This window comes from Phasianus colchicus, chromosome 36, assembly GCF_987193195.1.
Source record: "Phasianus colchicus chromosome 36, bPhaCol1.hap1.1, whole genome shotgun sequence".
Classification (NCBI taxonomy): domain Eukaryota; kingdom Metazoa; phylum Chordata; class Aves; order Galliformes; family Phasianidae; genus Phasianus; species Phasianus colchicus.
In genome coordinates this window covers 1,714,793-1,735,156 of record NC_143471.1, presented here as the reverse complement: position 1 = coordinate 1,735,156, position 20,364 = coordinate 1,714,793, and the positions used below count along the sequence as shown (strand labels likewise).

General features: G+C 42.3%; 1 protein-coding gene across 1 annotated transcript in view; it reads left to right on the top strand.

Annotated features, from left to right (window-relative positions):
• The window catches only part of LOC116235911 (maltase-glucoamylase-like), a 116,801-nt gene that overhangs the window by 40,173 nt on the left and 56,264 nt on the right, over nucleotides 1-20,364 (top strand). Inside the window, exons 11-17 of the mRNA XM_090129526.1 lie at nucleotides 911-1,042; nucleotides 4,766-4,885; nucleotides 13,513-13,626; nucleotides 16,012-16,096; nucleotides 16,758-16,875; nucleotides 18,907-19,078; nucleotides 19,847-19,963. Of these exons, the coding sequence (XP_089985652.1) occupies nucleotides 911-1,042; nucleotides 4,766-4,885; nucleotides 13,513-13,626; nucleotides 16,012-16,096; nucleotides 16,758-16,875; nucleotides 18,907-19,078; nucleotides 19,847-19,963 (858 nt within the window). The remainder of the gene's footprint in view (nucleotides 1-910; nucleotides 1,043-4,765; nucleotides 4,886-13,512; nucleotides 13,627-16,011; nucleotides 16,097-16,757; nucleotides 16,876-18,906; nucleotides 19,079-19,846; nucleotides 19,964-20,364) is intronic.

The window sequence follows — 20,364 nt, the reverse complement described above, 5'->3', positions numbered from 1 at the left end:
CATTTTCTCCCCATTCATTTCTCCCTATTTTTTTCTCCCTATTTTTTTCTCCCCATTTTTTTCTCCCCATTTTTTCTCCCCATTTTTTCTCCCTTTTTTTTTCTCCCTTTTTTTTTCTCCCCTTTTTTTTTCTCCCCTTTTTTTCTCCCCATTCATTTTCTCCCCAATGTTTTCTCCCCATTTTTTCTCCCCACTTCTCCTCATTTCTCCCCAATTTTTTTCTCCCCATTTTGCACTGTTTCCCACCTTTCACACCTTTACTTCATATCATTATTTCACACTATTTCTCCCCATTAACTTCTCCCCATTCATTTCTCCCCATTCATTTCTCCCCATTCATTTCTCCCCATTTTCTCCCCAATTTTTTCTCCCCATTTTTTTTCTCCCCATTTATTGCCATTTCTTGCCATTTTGCACCGTTTCCCACCATCATTTCACACCATTATTTACTTCATACCATTCATTTCTCCCCATTTTTTCTCCCCATTTTTTTCTCCCCATTTTTTTCTCCCCATTTTTTTCTCCCTTTTTTTTCTCCCTTTTTTTTCTCCCCATTTTTTCTCCCCTTTTTTTGCTCCCCATTCATTTTCTCCCCAATGTTTTCTCCCCAATGTTTTCTCCCCATTCATTTCTCCCCATTTCTCCTCATTTCTCCCCAATTTTTTTCTCCCCATTTTGCACTGTTTCCCACCATCATTTCACACCTTTACTTCATACCATTATTTCTCCCCATTCATTTTCTCCCCATTCATTTTCTCCCCATTCATTTTCTCCCCATTCATTTTCTCCCCATTCATTTCTCCCCATTAACTTCTCCCCATTAACTTCTCCCCATTATTTTTTCCCAATTCCTTTCTCCCCATTAATTCTCCCTATTATTTCTCCCCATTATTTCTCCCCCCTCCCCCAGGACGTGCAGTGCATCGACATCGACTCCATGGATGGGAAGAAGGATTTCACCTACGACAAAGTGAAGTTCCAGGATCTGCCCAACTTCCAGAGCTATTTGCACGCACACGACCAGAAATATGTCATCATCCTGGTGAGCAGCGCTTCCTCCTCCTTCCTTCTCCATTTTTCTCTTTTTCTTTTTTCCCCTTTTCCTTTTTTTCCCCTTTTCCCTTTTTCCCCCTTTTCCCTTTTTCCCCCTTTCCCTTTTTCCACATTTTCCCTTTTTCCACATTTTCCCTTTTCCCCCTTTTCCTTTTTTTCCCTTTTTCCTTTTCTCCCCTTTTCCCTTTTTCCCCCTTTTCCCTTTTTCCCCCTTTCCCCTTTTTCCCCCTTTTCCCTTTTTTCCCCTTTTCCCTTTTTCCCCCTTTTCCTTTTCCCCCCTTTTCCTTTTTTTCACATTTTTCCTTTTTTCCCCTTTTCGTTTTTTCCCCTTTTCCCTTTTTCCCCCTTTTCCTTTTTTCCCCTTTTCCCTTTTCCCCCCTTTTCACTTTTTCCCCTTTTCCTTTTTTCCCCCTTTTCCTTTTTTCCCCTTTTCCTTTTTCCCCCTTTTCCTTTTTTCCCCTTTCTTCTTGTTCTATTTTCCTTTTATTCTTTTTTTATCCTTTCCCCCCCTTTTTTCCTTCTTATTTTTTTCCTTTTTTTCTTTTTCTTATTCTTTTTTTAAAATTTTTTTCCTTATTTTTTCTCCATTTTTTCCTCTTCTTATTCTATTTTCCCTTTTTTCTTCCTATTATTTTTTCCTTTTTTCTTTTTTTTTTCCCCTTTTTCTTTTTTTCTTCCCCCTCCCTTTTTCTTCTTACTCTTTTTTTCCTTATTTTTTCATTTTTTTTTTCTCTTCTTATCCTATTTCCTTCTTTCCCTTTCTATTCAATTTCCCCTTTTTTCTTCTTTTTTATCATCTCATTCTTTTTATCTCCTCATTTTTTTTTCATTTTTTTTTCATTTTTCTTCTTATTCTTTTTTCCCCTTTTTTACATTCTTTTTTTCCTTTTTCCTTGTTTTCCTTTTTCCTTTTTTCTCTCCTTTTCCTTTTTTTCCCTCCTTTTCCTTTCTTTTCTCCTTTTCCTTTTTTCTCCTTTTCCTTTTTTCCTCCTTTCCCTTTATTCCTCCTTTCCCTTTTTTCCTCCTTTCCTTTTTTTTTTTCTCCTTTTCCTTTCTTTTCTCCTTTTCCTTTTTTTTCTCCTTTTCCTTTCTTTTCTCCTTTTTCTTCTTATTCTTTTTTCCTTTTTTCCTCATCATTTTTTTTCTCTTTTTATTCCCTTTCCTTTTTTCTTCCTATTCCTTTTTCCTTCTCCTTCCTTCTTCTTTTTCCCCCCTTTCCCTTTTTTCTTCTTTTCAATCACCTTATTCCTTTTATCCCCTTCTCATTTTTATTTTCCACTTCTTTCTTTTTTTCTTCTTACCCTTTTTTCCTCCTGTGAGAAACGCTCAAAGATTTCACATTCATGAGAGCTGCAAATTTTATTCATTACCGCCCCCTGGTGGACAAAGGAAGAAATTTTGCAGCTGTCACTGAAATCCACTTCGTTTTATACCCTGAATCCAACGCAGCGACACCAAATCCTGGCTCTCCTGAGCATCCCAGCCTCACCATCCTCCCATTGCTGCTGCTATGACGCACCTCCATCTGAGGAACATCACCAAACTGTTGTCTTTAGCTGTGCTTTTCCAAGCTGAGGGAGCTCAGGATGAGGGAGCTGGGCTTTGTTCAACCTGGAGAAAAGAAAGTTGCAAGGAGACGACATTGCAGCCTTTCAGTACCTGAAGGGAGCCTACAGACAGCAGGGGAATCAACTCTTTGCAAGGGGAGAGAAATGCAGGACGAGGGGGAAATGGTTGGAAGTTGAGGGAGGGCGGATTGAGGTCGGATGTGAGGGGGAAATTGTTTGCTCTGGGAGAGGTGAGGTGCAGAAAAAGGAAACAGAGAAAAGGAAAAGCAGATTGAAAAGGATTTTAGAAAGGAAAAGGAAGGAAAAAGAGAGAGAAAAGGAGAAATAAAGAAGAGAGGAAAATGGGGGGAAAAGGGGGAGAAGGGGGGAAGAAAAAAGGGAGGGGGGGAAGAAAAAGAGGGGGGAGGAAAAGGGAGGGGGAAGGAAAAGGGAGGAAAAGAAAAAAGGGGGGGAAGGAAAATCAGAAAAGGAAAAAAAAGGAGGGAAACAAAAGGAATGAAAAATGAAAACGGGAAAAGGAAAACTGAAGGATAAAAGGAAAGTGAAAACAAAGGAAAAAAAGAATGGAAAAAGGGGGAAAAAGGGGGAAATGTGCAGATAAAGAAAACAGAGAAAAGGAAAAGCAGATTGAAAAGGATTTTAGAAAGGAAAAGGAAGAAAAAAGAGAGAGAAAAGGAGAAATAAAGAAGAAAGGAAAATGGGGGGAAAAAGGAAAAAGGGGAGAAGGGGGGGAAGAAAAAAGGGAGGAAAAGAAAAAAGGGGGGGGGGAAGGAAAAAGGGGGGGAAGATAAAAAGGGGGGGGGGAAAGGAAAAAGGGAGGGAAAGGAAAATCAGAAAAGAAAAAAAAAAGAGGGAAACAATCTTCTTTATTTTCCTTTTTTTCCCTTTTTCCATTCTTTTTTTCTTTTCTTTTCATTTTCCTTTTTTTCTTCAGTTTTTCCTTTTCCCGTTTTCATTTTTTATTCCTTTTGTTTCCTTCTTTTCTTTTTTTTTTCTTTCTGATTTTCCTTCCCCCCCTTTTCCTCCCCCCCCTTTTTTCTTTTCCTCCCTTTTTTTCTTCCCCACTCTTCTCCCCTTTTTCCTTTTTCCCCCCATTTCCCCCCTTTTCCTTTTTTTCCTCTTCCCTTTCCCCCTTTCCTCTTTTTCCTTCGTACTTTTTTCTTTTTCTTTTTCTTTTTCTTTTTCTTTTTCTTTTTCTTTTTCTTTTTCTTTTTTTCTTTTTCTTTTTCTTTTTCTTTTTCTTTTTCTTTTTCTTTTTCTTTTTCTTTTTCTTTTTCTTTTTCTTTTTCTTTTTCTTTTTCTTTTTCTTTTTCTTTTTCTTTTTCTTTTTCTTTTTCTTTTTCTTTTTCTTTTTCTTTTTCTTTTTCTTTTTCTTTTTCTTTTTCTTTTTCTTTTTCTTTTTCTTTTTCTTCTTCTTCTTCTTCTTCTTCTTCTTCTTCTTTTTCTTCTCCTTCTTCTTCTTCTTCTTCTTCTTCTTCTTTTTCTTCTTCTTCTTTTCCTTTTCCTTTTCCTTTTCCTTTTCCTTTTCCTTTTCCTTTTCCTTTTCCTTTTCCTTTTCCTTTTCCTTTTCCTTTTCCTTTTCCTTTTCCTTTTCCTTTTCCTTTTCCTTTTCCTTTTCCTTTTCCTTTTCCTCTTCCCCCTCCTCTTCCTCTTCCTCTTCCTCTTCCTCTTCCTCTTCCTCTTCCTCTTCCTCTTCCTCTTCCTCTTCCTCTTCCTCTTCCTCTTCCTCTTCCTCTTCCTCTTCCTCTTCCTCTTCCTCTTCCTCTTCCTCTTCCTCTTCCTCTTCCTCTTCCTTCTCCTTCTCCTTCTCCTTCTCCTTCTCCTTCTCCTTCTCCTTCTCCTTCTCCTTCCCCTCCCCCTTCCCCTTCCCCTCCCCCTCCCCCTCCCCCTCCCCTCCCCCTTCCCCTTCCCCATCCCCTTCTCCTTTTTTCCCCATTTTCACTTTTTTCCCTTCTCCCCCTTTTCCTGAATTCCTTCATCTTCCTTTTTCCTATTCTTCCTTCTAAACACTGACACAGACACAAACGAAGACGCACACCGCAATATTCACCGTTGAATGGGAGCCATTATTTCCTTCAAAAAACAAACCCAGGCTTTTGGGAATCATCTCCCTCTTTATTTCGGTTGGTTTTTCCCCATTTTAGGACGCTGCCATCAGCACGGAGCCCCTCTCAGACGGGTCACCCTATGAAACCTATGAGAGAGGAGAGAGCCTGAAAGTTTGGGTCAACGCATCGGACGGCGTCACACCGCTGGTGGGAGAGGTGAGGGTGTTCCTGTGGGTCAGACCTTGCACTGTTGGGGTCATTTGGGGGAAATCTGGGAGAAATATTTCCAATTTTTGGGGCTATTTTGGAAGAAGTTGCGGAAGTATCCTAAAAAATCCCAACAAAAAATCCCAGAAAATCTTTTTGAAAAAATCCTGAGAAATCCTAACAAAAAATCCCAGAAAATCTTTTCGAAAAAGTCCTAAGGAATCCTAACAAAAAATCCCAGAAAGTCGTTTTAAAAAATCCTGACAAATCCTAACAAAAAATCCCAGAAAATCTTTTCAAAAAAATCCTAAGAAAACCCAACAAAAAATCCCAGAAAATCTTTTAAAAAAATCCTAAGAAAACCTAAAAAAAAATCCCAGAAAATCATTTTGAAAAAATCCTAAGAAATCCTAACAAAAAATCCCAGAAAATCTTTTTAAAAAAATCCTGAGAAATCCTAACAAAAAATCTCAGAAAATCTTTTAAAAAAATCTTAAGAAAACCTACCAAAAAATCCCAGAAAAAAAAAATTTTAAAAATCCTGAGAAATCCTAACAAAAAAACCCAGAAAATCATTTTGAAAAAAATCCCAAGGAATCCTAACGAAAAATCCCAGAAAATCTTTAAAAAAAAATCCTAAGAAATCCTAACAAAAAATCCCAGAAAATCTTTAAAAAAAAATCCTAAGGAATCCTAACAGAAAATCCTGAAAAAAAGTCCTAAAAAAACGCCCTATAAGTCCTAAAAAAAACCCAAATCTTTACAAGAATCTCCAAAATTCCTAAAAAGAATCCTAAAAAATCTTTAAAAAAATCCTAAGGAAAAAATGTTTTAACGTCTTTAGATAAACCCCCAAAATGCTAAAAAAATTTCGAAAAAAATCCTAAAAAACACACAAAAAAAACCCTAAAAAATAATCATTTAAAAATCATTAAAAATCCAAAGAAATCCTGAAATAGACTCTAAAAAAATCATTAAAAAAACGTATAAATATATTTCTTAAAACTCTTCAAAAATCTTTAAAAAAGAACCTAAAAAACGTTAAAAATCTTGAAATATCTTCTACAAAATCCCTAAAAGAATCTTAAAAACTCTAGAAAGGTCTTTAAAAAAACCCTAAAAAAGCTGTAATAAAAAAAAGATCTTCAAGAAAACCCTTAAAAAGTCTTTAAAAAACCTTAAAAATCTTCTAAAGACGTAAAAAAAAGATTCAAAAATTTGTTTAAAATCTTAAAAAAACACAACTAAATCACATTTTTTTTTAAAGTAAAAAAATCGTTAATGAAAGCATTGAAAAATCTTTCAGAAAACCTTAAAGAAATCTTTAAAACTCGAAGAAAATCTTAAAAAAAAAAAAAAACTAGAAAAAAATCTTTAAAAATAACCAAAAAACCCACAACTCCCACATTAAAACCCCTAAAAAAACCTTTAATAAACCCCCCCAAAACATATTTTTAAATTAGATTTCCCTGTTTCCCATTTCCCCTTTTTTCCATGATGCAGATTTTCCCTTTTTTTCCCCATTTCCCCATTTCTCATGATGCAGATTTTCCCTTTTTTTCCCATTATTTCCCCCTTTTCTCCAGATGTGGATTTTCCCTTTTTTTCCCCCCATTTCCCCAGTTTCGGATTTTCCCTTCTCTTCCCCCCCCCCCATTTTTTGTTCCCATCATTTCCCCCTTTTCCCCAGATGTGGATTTTTGCTTTTTCCCCCTTTGTTTCCCATTTCCCCCTTTTCCCCAGATGGGATTTTTGCTTTTTTCCCCCTTTTTTCCCATTCCCCCATTTCCCCAGACGGCAGTTTTTCCCTGTTTCCCCATTATTTCCCTATTTCCCCAGATGCAGATTTCCCCCTTTTCCCCCCTTTTCCCCCCTTTTCCCCCCTTTCCCCCCTTTTCCCCCTTTTCCCCCCTTTTTCCACCCTTTTCCCCCCTTTTCCCCCTTTTTCCCCCTTTTCCCCCCTTTTTCCCCCTTTTTCCCCCTTTTTCCCCCTTTTTTCCTATTATTGTGGGATTTTCCCTCTTTTCCCATTTCCCCCTTTTCCCATGATGCAGATTTCCACTTTTTTTCCCCCATTTCCCCAGATCCGGATTTCCCCTTTTTTCCCATTTTTTCCCTATTTCCTCAGATGCAGATTTTCCCTTTTTTCCTCTTTGTTTCCCATTTCTCCATTTCCCCGGATGTGGATTTCCCCCCTTTTTCCCCCCTTCCCTCCCCTTTTTCCCCTTTTTCCCCCTTTTTCCCCTTTCTTCCCCCCTGTTCCCCCGTTTCCCCCCCTGTTCCCCCGTTTTCCCCCCTTTTCCCCCTTTCTCTCCCCTTTCTCCCCCTTTCCCCCCGTTTTTCCCCCATTTCCCCCCTTTTTCTTCCCTTTTTTCCCCTTTTCTTCCATTTTTTCCCCTTTCTTCCCCCCTTTTTTCCCCTTTTCCCCCTTTCTCCCCCTTTTCTCCCCCCTTTCTCCCCATTTTTTCCCCTTTCCCTCCCCTTCCCCCCCCTTCTTTTTCCCTTTTCCCCCTTTCCTCCCCTTATTTCCCCATTTCCCCAGATGCGCATTTCCCCTTCCCCCCTTTCTTCCCCATTCCCCCCCCATTTCTTCCCCTTTCTTCCCCCCTTTCCCCCCTTTTCTCCCCTTTTCTCCCCTTTTCCTCCTTCCCCCCCTTTCGTCCCCTTTCGTCCCCTTTCGTCCCCTTTCTTCCCCTTTCTTCCCCTTTCTTCCCCTTCCCCCCCCTTTCCCCCTTTCCCCCTTTCCCCCTTTCCCCCTCTTCTCCCTCTTTCTCCCCTTTTCTCCCCCTTTCTCCCCCTTTCTCCCCTTTCACCCCCCTTTCTCCCCCCTTTCTCCCCCCTTTTCCCCTTTCCTCCCCTTATTTCCCCATTTCCCCATACGCGCATTCCCTTTTTTTTGTCCTCCCCCATTTCCCCCCCATTTCCCCCCCATTTTCCCCCCATTTCCCCCAATTTCCCCCCCATTTCCCCACCATTTCCCCCAGGTCTGGCCGGGTCCCACGGTGTTCCCTGACTTCATGAGCTCGGCCTTTTCCCCTTTCCTCCCCTTATTTCCCCATTTCCCCATACGCGCACTTCCCCTTTTTTTTCCTCCCCCATTTCCCCCCCATTTCCCCCCCTTTCCCCCCCCAATTTCCCCCCCATTTCCCCCCCATTTCCCCGCCATTTCCCCACCATTTCCCCCAGATATGGCCGGGTCCCAAAGTGTTCCCTGACTTCACGAGCTCGGCCTTTTCCCCTTTCCTCCCCTTATTTCCCCATTTCGCCATACACGCATTCCCTTTTTTTTTGTCCTCCCCCATTTCCCCCCCAATTCCCCATAATTTCCCCAGCATTTCCCCCCCATTTCCCCACCATTTCCCCCAGGTCTGGCCGGGTCCCACAGTGTTCCCCGACTTCACAAGCTCGGCCTTTTCCCCTTTCCTCCCCTTATTTCCCCATTTCCCCATACGCACATTCCCTTTTTTTTGTCCTCCCCCATTTCCCCCCGATTTCCCCCCAATTTCCCCACCATTTCCCCACCATTTCCCCCAGGTCTGGCCGGGTCCCACAGTGTTCCCTGACTTCACGAGCTCGGCCTTTTCCCCTTTCCTCCCCTTATTTCCCCATTTCCCCATATGCGCACTTCCCTTTTTTTTGTCCTCCCCCATTTCCCCCCCAATTTCCCCCCCATTTCCCCCCCCCATTTCCCCCCCATTTCCCCACCATTTCCCCCAGGTCTGGCTGGGTCCCACAGTGTTCCCCGACTTCAGGAGCTCGGCCTTTTCCCCTTTCCTCCCCTTATTTCCCCATTTCCCCATACGCGCATTCCCTTTTTTTTGTCCTCCCCCATTTCCCCCCCAGTTTCCCCCCCATTTCCCCCCATTTCCCCACTATTTCCCCACCATTTCCCCCAGGTCTGGCCGGGTCCCACGGTGTTCCCTGACTTCACGAGCTCGGCCTTTTCCCCTTTCCTCCCCTTATTTCCCCATTTCCCCATACACGCACTTCCCTTTTTTTTGTCCTCCCCCATTTCCCCCCCATTTTCCCCCCCAATTTCCCCACCATTTCCCCACTATTTCCCCCAGGTCTGGCCGGGTCCCACAGTGTTCCCTGACTTCAGGAGCTCGGCCTTTTCCCCTTTCCTCCCCTTATTTCCCCATTTCCCCTTATGCGCACTTCCCCTTTTTTTTTCCTCCCCCATTTCCCCCCTATTTCCCTCCCATTTCCCCCAATTTCTCCACCATTTCCCCACCATTTCCCCCAGGTCTGGCCGGGTCCCACAGTGTTCCCCAACTTCACGAGCTCGGCCTTTTCCCCTTTCCTCCCCTTATTTCCCCATTTCCCCTTATGCGCACTTCCCCTTTTTTTTTTCCTCCCCCAATTTCCCCCCTATTTCCCCCCCAATTCCCCATAATTTCCCCACCATTTCCCCACCATTTCCCTCAGTTCTGGCCGGGTCCCACAGTGTTCCCCAACTTCACGAGCTCGGCCTTTTCCCCTTTCCTCCCCTTATTTCCCCATTTCCCCATACACGCATTCCCTTTTTTTTTGTCCTCCCCCATTTCCCCCCCGATTTCCCCCCCATTTCCCCCCCATTTCCCCACCATTTCCCCCAGGTCTGGCCGGGTCCCACAGTGTTCCCCAACTTCAGGAGCTCAGCCTTTTCCCCTTTCCTCCCCTTATTTCCCCATTTCCCCATACGCGCACTTCCCTTTTTTTTTCCTCCCCCATTTCCCCCCCATTTCCCTCCCATTTCCCCCCCCAATTTCCCCCAATTTCCCCACTATTTCCCCCCCATTTCCCCCTATTTCCCCCATTTCACCCCCAATTTACCCCCCATTTCCCCCCCAATTTCCCCCCAATTTCCCCCCAATTTCCCCCCCATTTCCCCCCCATTTCCCTCCATTTCCCCACCATTTCCCCACCATTTCCCCCAGGTCTGGCCGGGTCCCACAGCGTTCCCTGACTTCACGAGCTCGGCCTTTTCCCCTTTCCTCCCCTTATTTCCCCATTTCCCCATACGCGCATTCCCTTTTTTTTGTCCTCCCCCATTTCCCCCCCAGTTTCCCCCCCATTTCCCCCCATTTCCCCACTATTTCCCCACCATTTCCCCCAGGTCTGGCCGGGTCCCACGGTGTTCCCTGACTTCACGAGCTCGGCCTTTTCCCCTTTCCTCCCCTTATTTCCCCATTTCCCCATACACGCACTTCCCTTTTTTTTGTCCTCCCCCATTTCCCCCCCATTTTCCCCCCCAATTTCCCCACCATTTCCCCACTATTTCCCCCAGGTCTGGCCGGGTCCCACAGTGTTCCCTGACTTCAGGAGCTCGGCCTTTTCCCCTTTCCTCCCCTTATTTCCCCATTTCCCCTTATGCGCACTTCCCCTTTTTTTTTCCTCCCCCATTTCCCCCCTATTTCCCTCCCATTTCCCCCAATTTCTCCACCATTTCCCCACCATTTCCCCCAGGTCTGGCCGGGTCCCACAGTGTTCCCCAACTTCACGAGCTCGGCCTTTTCCCCTTTCCTCCCCTTATTTCCCCATTTCCCCTTATGCGCACTTCCCCTTTTTTTTTTCCTCCCCCAATTTCCCCCCTATTTCCCCCCCAATTCCCCATAATTTCCCCACCATTTCCCCACCATTTCCCTCAGTTCTGGCCGGGTCCCACAGTGTTCCCCAACTTCACGAGCTCGGCCTTTTCCCCTTTCCTCCCCTTATTTCCCCATTTCCCCATACACGCATTCCCTTTTTTTTTGTCCTCCCCCATTTCCCCCCCGATTTCCCCCCCATTTCCCCCCCATTTCCCCACCATTTCCCCCAGGTCTGGCCGGGTCCCACAGTGTTCCCCAACTTCAGGAGCTCAGCCTTTTCCCCTTTCCTCCCCTTATTTCCCCATTTCCCCATACGCGCACTTCCCTTTTTTTTTCCTCCCCCATTTCCCCCCCATTTCCCTCCCATTTCCCCCCCCAATTTCCCCCAATTTCCCCACTATTTCCCCCCCATTTCCCCCTATTTCCCCCATTTCACCCCCAATTTACCCCCCATTTCCCCCCCAATTTCCCCCCAATTTCCCCCCAATTTCCCCCCCATTTCCCCCCCATTTCCCTCCATTTCCCCACCATTTCCCCACCATTTCCCCCAGGTCTGGCCGGGTCCCACAGCGTTCCCTGACTTCACGAGCTCGGCCTTTTCCCCTTTCCTCCCCTTATTTCCCCATTTCCCCATACGCGCATTCCCTTTTTTTTGTCCTCCCCCATTTCCCCCCCAGTTTCCCCCCCATTTCCCCCCATTTCCCCACTATTTCCCCACCATTTCCCCCAGGTCTGGCCGGGTCCCACGGTGTTCCCTGACTTCACGAGCTCGGCCTTTTCCCCTTTCCTCCCCTTATTTCCCCATTTCCCCATACACGCACTTCCCTTTTTTTTGTCCTCCCCCATTTCCCCCCCATTTTCCCCCCCAATTTCCCCACCATTTCCCCACTATTTCCCCCAGGTCTGGCCGGGTCCCACAGTGTTCCCTGACTTCAGGAGCTCGGCCTTTTCCCCTTTCCTCCCCTTATTTCCCCATTTCCCCTTATGCGCACTTCCCCTTTTTTTTTCCTCCCCCATTTCCCCCCTATTTCCCTCCCATTTCCCCCAATTTCTCCACCATTTCCCCACCATTTCCCCCAGGTCTGGCCGGGTCCCACAGTGTTCCCCAACTTCACGAGCTCGGCCTTTTCCCCTTTCCTCCCCTTATTTCCCCATTTCCCCTTATGCGCACTTCCCCTTTTTTTTTTCCTCCCCCAATTTCCCCCCTATTTCCCCCCCAATTCCCCATAATTTCCCCACCATTTCCCCACCATTTCCCTCAGTTCTGGCCGGGTCCCACAGTGTTCCCCAACTTCACGAGCTCGGCCTTTTCCCCTTTCCTCCCCTTATTTCCCCATTTCCCCATACACGCATTCCCTTTTTTTTTGTCCTCCCCCATTTCCCCCCCGATTTCCCCCCCATTTCCCCCCCATTTCCCCACCATTTCCCCCAGGTCTGGCCGGGTCCCACAGTGTTCCCCAACTTCAGGAGCTCAGCCTTTTCCCCTTTCCTCCCCTTATTTCCCCATTTCCCCATACGCGCACTTCCCTTTTTTTTTCCTCCCCCATTTCCCCCCCATTTCCCTCCCATTTCCCCCCCCAATTTCCCCCAATTTCCCCACTATTTCCCCCCCATTTCCCCCCCATTTCCCCCTATTTCCCCCATTTCACCCCCAATTTACCCCCCATTTCCCCCCCAATTTCCCCCCAATTTCCCCCCAATTTCCCCCCCATTTCCCCCCCATTTCCCTCCATTTCCCCCCCATTTCCCCACCATTTCCCCCAGGTCTGGCCGGGTCCCACAGCGTTCCCTGACTTCAGGAGCTCGGCCTTTTCCCCTTTCCTCCCCTTATTTCCCCATTTCCCCATACGCGCATTCCCTTTTTTTTGTCCTCCCCCATTTCCCCCCCATTTCCCCCCCAATTCCCCATAATTTCCCCACTATTTCCCCACCATTTCCCCCAGTTCTGGCCGGGTCCCACAGTGTTCCCCGACTTCACGAGCTCGGCCTTTTCCACTTTCCTCCCCTTATTTCCCCATTTCCCCTTATGCGCACTTCCCCTTTTTTTTTCCTCCCCCATTTCCCCCCCAATTTCCCCCCATTTCCCCCAATTTCCCCACTATTTCCCCCCCATTTCCCCCCCATTTCCCCCAATCTCCCCCATTTCCCCCCCAATTTCCCCCCCATTTCCCCCCCAATTTCCCCCCAATTTCCCCCCAGTTTCCCCACCATTTCCCCACCATTTCCCCACCATTTCCCCCAGATCTGGCCGGGTCCCACAGTGTTCCCCCACTTCAGGAGCTCGGCCTTTTCCCCTTTCCTCCCCTTATTTCCCCATTTCCCCATACACGCACTTCCCTTTTTTTTTGTCCTCCCCCATTTCCCCCCCGATTTCCCCCCCATTTCCCCCCCATTTCCCCACCATTTCCCCCAGGTCTGGCCGGGTCCCACAGTGTTCCCCAACTTCAGGAGCTCGGCCTTTTCCCCTTTCCTCCCCTTATTTCCCCATTTCCCCATACGCGCACTTCCCTTTTTTTTTCCTCCCCCATTTCCCCCCCATTTCCCTCCCATTTCCCCCCCCAATTTCCCCCAATTTCCCCACTATTTCCCCCCCATTTCCCCCTATTTCCCCCATTTCACCCCCAATTTACCCCCCATTTCCCCCCCAATTTCCCCCCAATTTCCCCCCAATTTCCCCCCAATTTCCCCCCCATTTCCCCCCCATTTCCCTCCATTTCCCCACCATTTCCCCACCATTTCCCCCAGGTCTGGCCGGGTCCCACAGCGTTCCCTGACTTCACGAGCTCGGCCTTTTCCCCTTTCCTCCCCTTATTTCCCCATTTCCCCATACGCGCATTCCCTTTTTTTTGTCCTCCCCCATTTCCCCCCCATTTCCCTCCCATTTCCCCCCCCAATTTCCCCCAATTTCCCCACCATTTCCCCCCCATTTCCCCCCCATTTCCCCCAATTTACCCCATTTCACCCCCAATTTACCCCCCATTTCCCCCCAATTTCCCCCCCAATTTCCCCCCCATTTCCCCCCCATTTCCCCCAATTTCCCCACCATTTCCCCACCATTTCCCCCAGGTCTGGCCGGGTCCCACTGTGTTCCCTGACTTCACGAGCTCAGCCGTCACTCGCTGGTGGGTGGAGGAGTGCAGAATTTTCCATTCCACCGTTCCCTACGACGGCATCTGGATCGTAAGGGCGGCCCCAATTCGCCCCCCTGGGGGGTGGGGGGGGGTTGGGAGGGTTGGGGGGGTTGGATGGGGGGTTTTATTATTAATTTTTAATGATCTTCCTGATTGTCGTTCATTTATTTTTTTTTTTCCCCTTTAATTTGTCGCGATTCGTTATTTATTTCTTATTATTTTTCTTATTTATCGCTTCCGTTGTTGCCCCCATTTCTTTTTGGAGGGGAGGATTAATTATTATTATTGTTGGGGGGGTTTGGGGGGCTTGGGGGGGTGGGTTAATTATTATTAATTTTTAATGATCTTCCTGATTGTCATCAATTATTTTTTTTCCCCCTTTAATTTGTCGCGATTCGTTATTTATTTCTTATTATTTTTCTTAATTTATTGCTTCCGTTGTTGCCCCCATTTTTTTTTTTTTTGGAGGGGGGGGATTTATTATTATTATTGTTGGGGGGGTTGGGGTTAATTATTAATTTTTAATGATCTTCCTGATTGTCATTGATTTTTTTTTTTCCCCTTTAATTTGTCGCGATTCGTTATTTATTTCTTATTTTTTTTAATTTATCGCTTTCGTTGTTGCCCCCATTTTTTTTTTTTTTGGAGGGGGGGATTTATTATTATTATTGTTGGGGGGCTTTGGGGGGCTTGGGGGGGTGGGTTAATTATAATTTTTAAAGATCTTCATGATTGTCATCAATTATTTTTTTCCCCCCTTTAATTTGTCACGATTCGTTATTTATTTCTTATTATTTTTTTTAATTTATTGCTTCCGTTGTTGCCCCCATTTTTTTTTTTTTTGGAGGGGGGGGATTTATTATTATTATTGTTGGGGGGGTTGGGGTTAATTATTAATTTTTAAAGATCTTCATGATTGTCATCAATTATTTTTTTCCCCTGTAATTTGTCGCGATTCGTTATTTATTTCTTATTATTTTTTTTATTTATCGCTTCCGTTGTTGCCCCCATTTTTTTTTTTTTTGGAGGGGGGGATTTATTATTATTATTGTTGGTGGGGTTGGGTTCATTATTAATTTTTAATGATCTTCCTGATTGTCATCAATTAATTTTTTCCCCCTTTAATTTGTCGCGATTCGTTATTTATTTCTTATTTTTTTTAATTTATCGCTTCCGTTGTTGCCCCCATTTTTTTTTTTTTGGAGGGGGGGGATTTATTATTATTATTTTTGGGGGGCTTTGGGGGGCTTGGGGGGGTGGGTTAATTATTAATTTTTAATGATCTTCCTGATTGTCATCAATTATTTTTTTCCCCCCTTTAATTTGTCACGATTCGTTATTTATTTCTTATTATTTTTCTTATTTATCGCTTCCGTTGTTGCCCCCATTTTTTTTTTTTTGAGGGGGGCATTTATTATTATTATTGTTGGGGGGGTTGGGGGGGGTTGGGGGTTTAATTAGGGTTTTAACGATCTTCCTGATTGTCGTTGATTTTATTTTTCCCCCCTTTAATTTGTTGTGATTCGTTATTTATTTCTTATTATTTTTTTTAATTATCGCCCCCATTTTTTTTTTTTTGGAGGGGGGGGATTTATTATTATTATTATTATAATTGCTCTTATATTTTATTATAATTATCTGATTAATATTATTGCTGAGTAATCTTTCTTGCAGTTACATTATTCTTATAACTGCTCTCCTTATTGTATTTTTCTTCTTCTCATTTCATTAATATCATTATTAAATCATTTTAATTATTTTTCCTCCCCGCGTGACGATTTTTGGGGCTCCGAATCTCAGATCTGCATAGATGATTATTTTATCTTTATTACCATTATTTTATTACTATTATCATTAACTAATCTCTCTTACAGTTATAATCAATACATTATTCTTATAACTGTTCCTATTATTTTATTTTTTTATTATTATTTTATTGCTAATATTATTAAACAGTCTTTCGTGTCGTTAGAATACATTATTCTTATAAATGTTCTTCTTATTATATTTTTTTATAATTATTTTATTACTATTAGTATTGAATATTCTTATAACTGCTCTCCTTATTGTATTTTTCTTCTTATCACTTTATTAATATCATTATTAAATCATTTTAATTATTTTTCCTCCCCCGCGTGACGATTTTTGGGGCAGCGAATCTCAGATCTGAAATTTCGACATAAAATCGACCTTTTTTTATCCCCCACCCCTCATTTTTCTCATTTTCCCCATTCGGGGCCTTGGATATGGGGAGTGTTGGAAATGGAAATTGGTTTGAAAATGGAAAGGTTTAATAATGGGGAAGTTTAATAATTGGGGAGATTTGGAAATTGGGGAGGTGGGGGGGTGGAAATTGGGGAGGGTTGGAAATTGGGGAGGGTTGGAAATTGGGGAGGGTTGGAATAAATGAGTTTTAATTGCTCCTCATTGGCAGGACATGAACGAGGTGGCGAGTTTCGTGGCCGGATCCCGCAGCGGCTGCGAGCAGAACGAGTGGAATTTCCCCCCATACACACCCCGTGAGTCCATTGGATTTTTGGGGTGAAAAACTCCAAATTTGGGGACGGAAGGGACGTAGATCTACTTCGCTGCCAATTTTTATGGGGGTTCTGTTGTCGGTTGAGCGTCACAAGAAGAGTGAATGAGTCGAAACGCGAAGTTTGAAAATTGGGAGGTTGGCAACGGAGGTTTTGGGGGAGAGAAGTGAGAATGGGAGGGTTTGAAAATGGAATGTTGGAGTGGGGGTTAAAAAGAGGAGGTTTGCAGTGGGGGGAGGGGAGGGGAGGGGAGGGGAGGGGAGGGGAGGGGAGGGGAGGGGAGGGGAGGGGAGGGGAGGGGAGGGGAGGGGAGAGGAAAAAAAGGGAAGGAAAAAAGGGAAGGAAAAAAGGAAAAAAAAGGAAGGAAAAAAAAGGAAAAAAAGAGAACGGAAAGGAAGAAATGAAAAAAAAAAAAAAAGGAAAGGAAAGGAAGAAAGGAAAAAAAGGGAAAGGAGAGGAAGAAAGGAAAAAAGGAAAGGAAAAAAGGAAAGGAAAGGAAAATGAAAGGGAAAGGAAAGAAAAAGAAAACGCTTAAAAATGATAAGTTCCAAAGTAGAAGGTTTTAAAATAAGAGGATTTAATAGGTTGGAAAGCAGGAGGTTGTAATTAGCGGCACGGCAGTTAATTGGGGCTCTGCTGGCAGACGTGGTGGAGAGGCTGCTGTTCTCCAAGACGCTGTGCATGGATGCAGTGCAGCAGTGGGGCCGGCAGTACGACACCCACAACCTCTACGGATATTCCATGATCCTCTCCACGCAGCAGTAAGGACAATTCCTCTCCCCCCCCTCAAAAAAAAAGGGGGCAGTACAGCACGTCCTTAATTTTGATTGATTTTAATTAACGAGGAACGCAAATTGGGTGTGGGCTTGGGATGGAATCTTTGGAAAATGGAATTGAAGTGGGAATCATGTTTTCAATTGTCTGTCAAAAAATTGGAAGTGAGTTTCACGAATCTGAGTGGGAAATTTTGAGACCTGAATGGGAAACTTGGAGATCTGAACGGAAAGTTTCGCGTGGAAAATTTGTATGGAAATTTGAATCATGTCTTGGATCGCATTTTGAAATTGGAAATCAGTTTTTCAAATTTGGTTTTGATATTTTGAGATCCGGACGGGAAAGTTTGCGATCTGAATGGAAAGCTATGAAATTTCGATTGAAATTGGAATGAAATGTTTTGAAATTGGGATGAGATCTTTTGAAATCCTTGAGATTTTAATTGTTTTTATATGCCTGAATACATTTGTGTGGAAAATTATGTATTTGTGTACATACATACGTTTGTATGGAAATTTGAATCGCATTTTGAATCTCATTTTGAAATTGGAGGTCAGTTTTTCAAGTCTGGTTTTGATATTTTGAGCTCTGAGTGGGAAATTTGGAGATCTGAATGGGAACTTTGAAATCTGGACAGAAATTTTAGACATCAGAATTTAAATCGGAACAAAATCTTTTGAAATTGGGTTGAGATGCTTTGAAATCTGAATTGAAATCCTTGAGATTTAAATTGTTGGCATTTTTTGACATTAGGATGGAAAACTGAATCATATTTTGAATTTCATTTTGAAATTGGAAATTAGTTTTTCGAATTAGATTTGGAAATTTTGAGACCTGAACTGAAGTTCTTGAGATCAGACTTGGAATTGGAACAAAATCTTTCGAAATTGGGTTGAGATGCTTTGAAATCTGAATTGAAATGCTTGAGATTTCAGTTGGTTTTTTTTAAAAGGTGTTTTTTTTACATTTGGATGCAAAATTGAGTCATATTTAAATTTCATTTTTGAAATTGGAGATTAATTTTTCAAATCTGATTTGGCAATCTTGAGATCTGAGTGGAAATTTTGAAATCTGAACTGAAATTTTAGAGATCAGAATTGAAATTTGAACAAAATGTTATGAAATTGGAATGAGATCCTTTGAAATCTGAATTAAAATCCTTGAGATTTAATTTCTTTTTTTTTTTTTTTTTACATTTGGAAGGAAATTTAAATCTTATTTTGAATTCCTTTTTGAAATTGGAGATACATTTTTTGAATCTGAATCACAGATTTTGAAGTCTCCAATTAAAGTTTTGAGATCTGAATTCAAATTTGAAGAAAATGTTCTAGAATTGGAATAAGGTGCTTTGAATTTCAGTGTGAAGTCTTTGCTATTTAGGCATTTTTATTAGCAGTATTAATATAAATTGAATTGAAATTTGAATGACATTTTGAAATAGGAAATGAGTTTTTCGATTCTGAATCGCAAAATTTGAAATCTAAACTGAAATTTTTGAGATCTGAATTCGAATTTGAATGAAACATTTTGAAATTTGAATGAGATGCTCTAAAATTCGAATTAAATTGATATTTGATTTTTTAAAATTTGAATTTAAATTTTGGAGGATTCGAGTTGAAATTTAAATTGATTTTTTAAAAACTGAATTGATCTTAGAATTGAGGTGGGTTTTGTTTTGTTTTGGTTTTTTTTTTGTTTTTTTTTTTGTTCTTAATTTGAATTGTTCCTTGAAAACTTGACTGGATGTTGGCAATTTGAGTTGAAACCTTTCAAATTCATCTGGAAATTTGAGTGGAAATCTTTCAAATTCAGATTGAAATTGGAATCAAAATGCTTCAGAATTCGCATCAGAATTTGAACTGAAATGTTTGAAATTCACCTTGAAATATGAATTGAAAAGTTTGGATGCTTTGAATGCTGCAAGTGCTTCTGGAATATCAAAAAATCAATATTCTTCGATTTTTTTTTACCTAATTTTGCCTTTTTGAAGGATCTTTGTTTGTTTGTTTGCTTTTTAGGGCCATCGAAACTGTGTTTCCTGGCAAACGAAGTTTCCTCCTCTCGAGGTCGACGTTTGTGGGGTCGGGGAAATACTCAGGGCATTGGTTGGGGGACAACACAGCATCGTGGGATCAGCTGAAGTGGTCAATCCCTGGAATTCTGGAATTCGGGCTCTTTGGAATCCCCTATGTATGAAATTAGCTTTTTATAAAATGATTTTTAACCAATTTGTGAGAATTGATACGCATAAATCCATCTGTATGAACCTCTTTGGATCATGGAATGACCTTCAAAGATCATTTCATTTCACCCTAATTCCATTTTGGAGTCTTAGTTTTGGAATCTGGATTTCGAAAACTGGATTTCGAAAAGTTGGATTCTGAAGTTTTGAAGTTTGAAAACTGGGTTTTGAAGATCGGATTTTGAAATTCTGAAATTTGGGTTTTGAAATTTGGGCTTTGAAAACTGGTTTTGAAAACTGAGTTTTGAAAATTCAATTTTTGAACTTTGGGTTTTGAAAACCGTGTTTGATCATTGGGTTTTGGTCGTTGGATTTTGAAAATCCGAGTTTTATATTTGGGCTTTGAAAAATGGATTTGGAAATGTGGAATTTGAAATTCGGATTGTAGGGAAAAAAAAAAACGGATTTTTGAAATTTGGGTTTTGGAATGTTGAGGTTTAGAAATTTGGGTTTTGAAATCATTCGGGTTTTGAAATCATTTGGGTTTTGAAATGTTGAGGTTTAGAAATTTAGGTTTTGAAATCATTTGGGTTTTCAAAAGTTGAGGTTTAGAAATTTGGGTTTTGAAAATCAGGTGTTGAAAATTGGATTTTGAAATTTGTATTTTCAAGTTTCAAAATCCTTTTTAAAAAAATCATATATATATATATATATATATTTGTTTGTTTTGGTGCCTTTGTTCTTATTTTATTTCACGTTTTTGCTCCATATTTAAGGTCGGTGCTGACATCTGTGGGTTCTTTGAGAACACAACAGAGGAGCTGTGCAGGCGCTGGATGCAGGTGGGAGCATTTTACCCCTTTTCCAGGAACCACAACACCGAACTCTGCTCTGTAAGTGCCACCAAACCCCCCGGTTTCCATCGTTGCATCTCAATGTTGTGAATGAAATCGTGAAATTAAACTTCTACCACCGATCAGCGAAGCTGATTTGAAGTTGGAGCGACTTCCAGTTTTCTTCCCATTGAAATGTTCTGTTTTCTCTCATCAGAATTGTCCATTTTCTATTGAAATTTAAATTTCTCTCTTTAGAAAATATCATTTTCTCCTCATTGGAAATTTCTCTTTCTTCCTCGTTAGAAATTTCTCTCAAAATTTCCATATTTTTTTCTACCGTGAAATTTCCACTTCCTCTCTTTCAGAATTTCCACTTTCTCTACATTGAAATTTCCATTTTCTCCTCTTCAGAAATTCCCATTTCGAAATTTCCCTTTTCCCCTGAATATTTGGTGTCA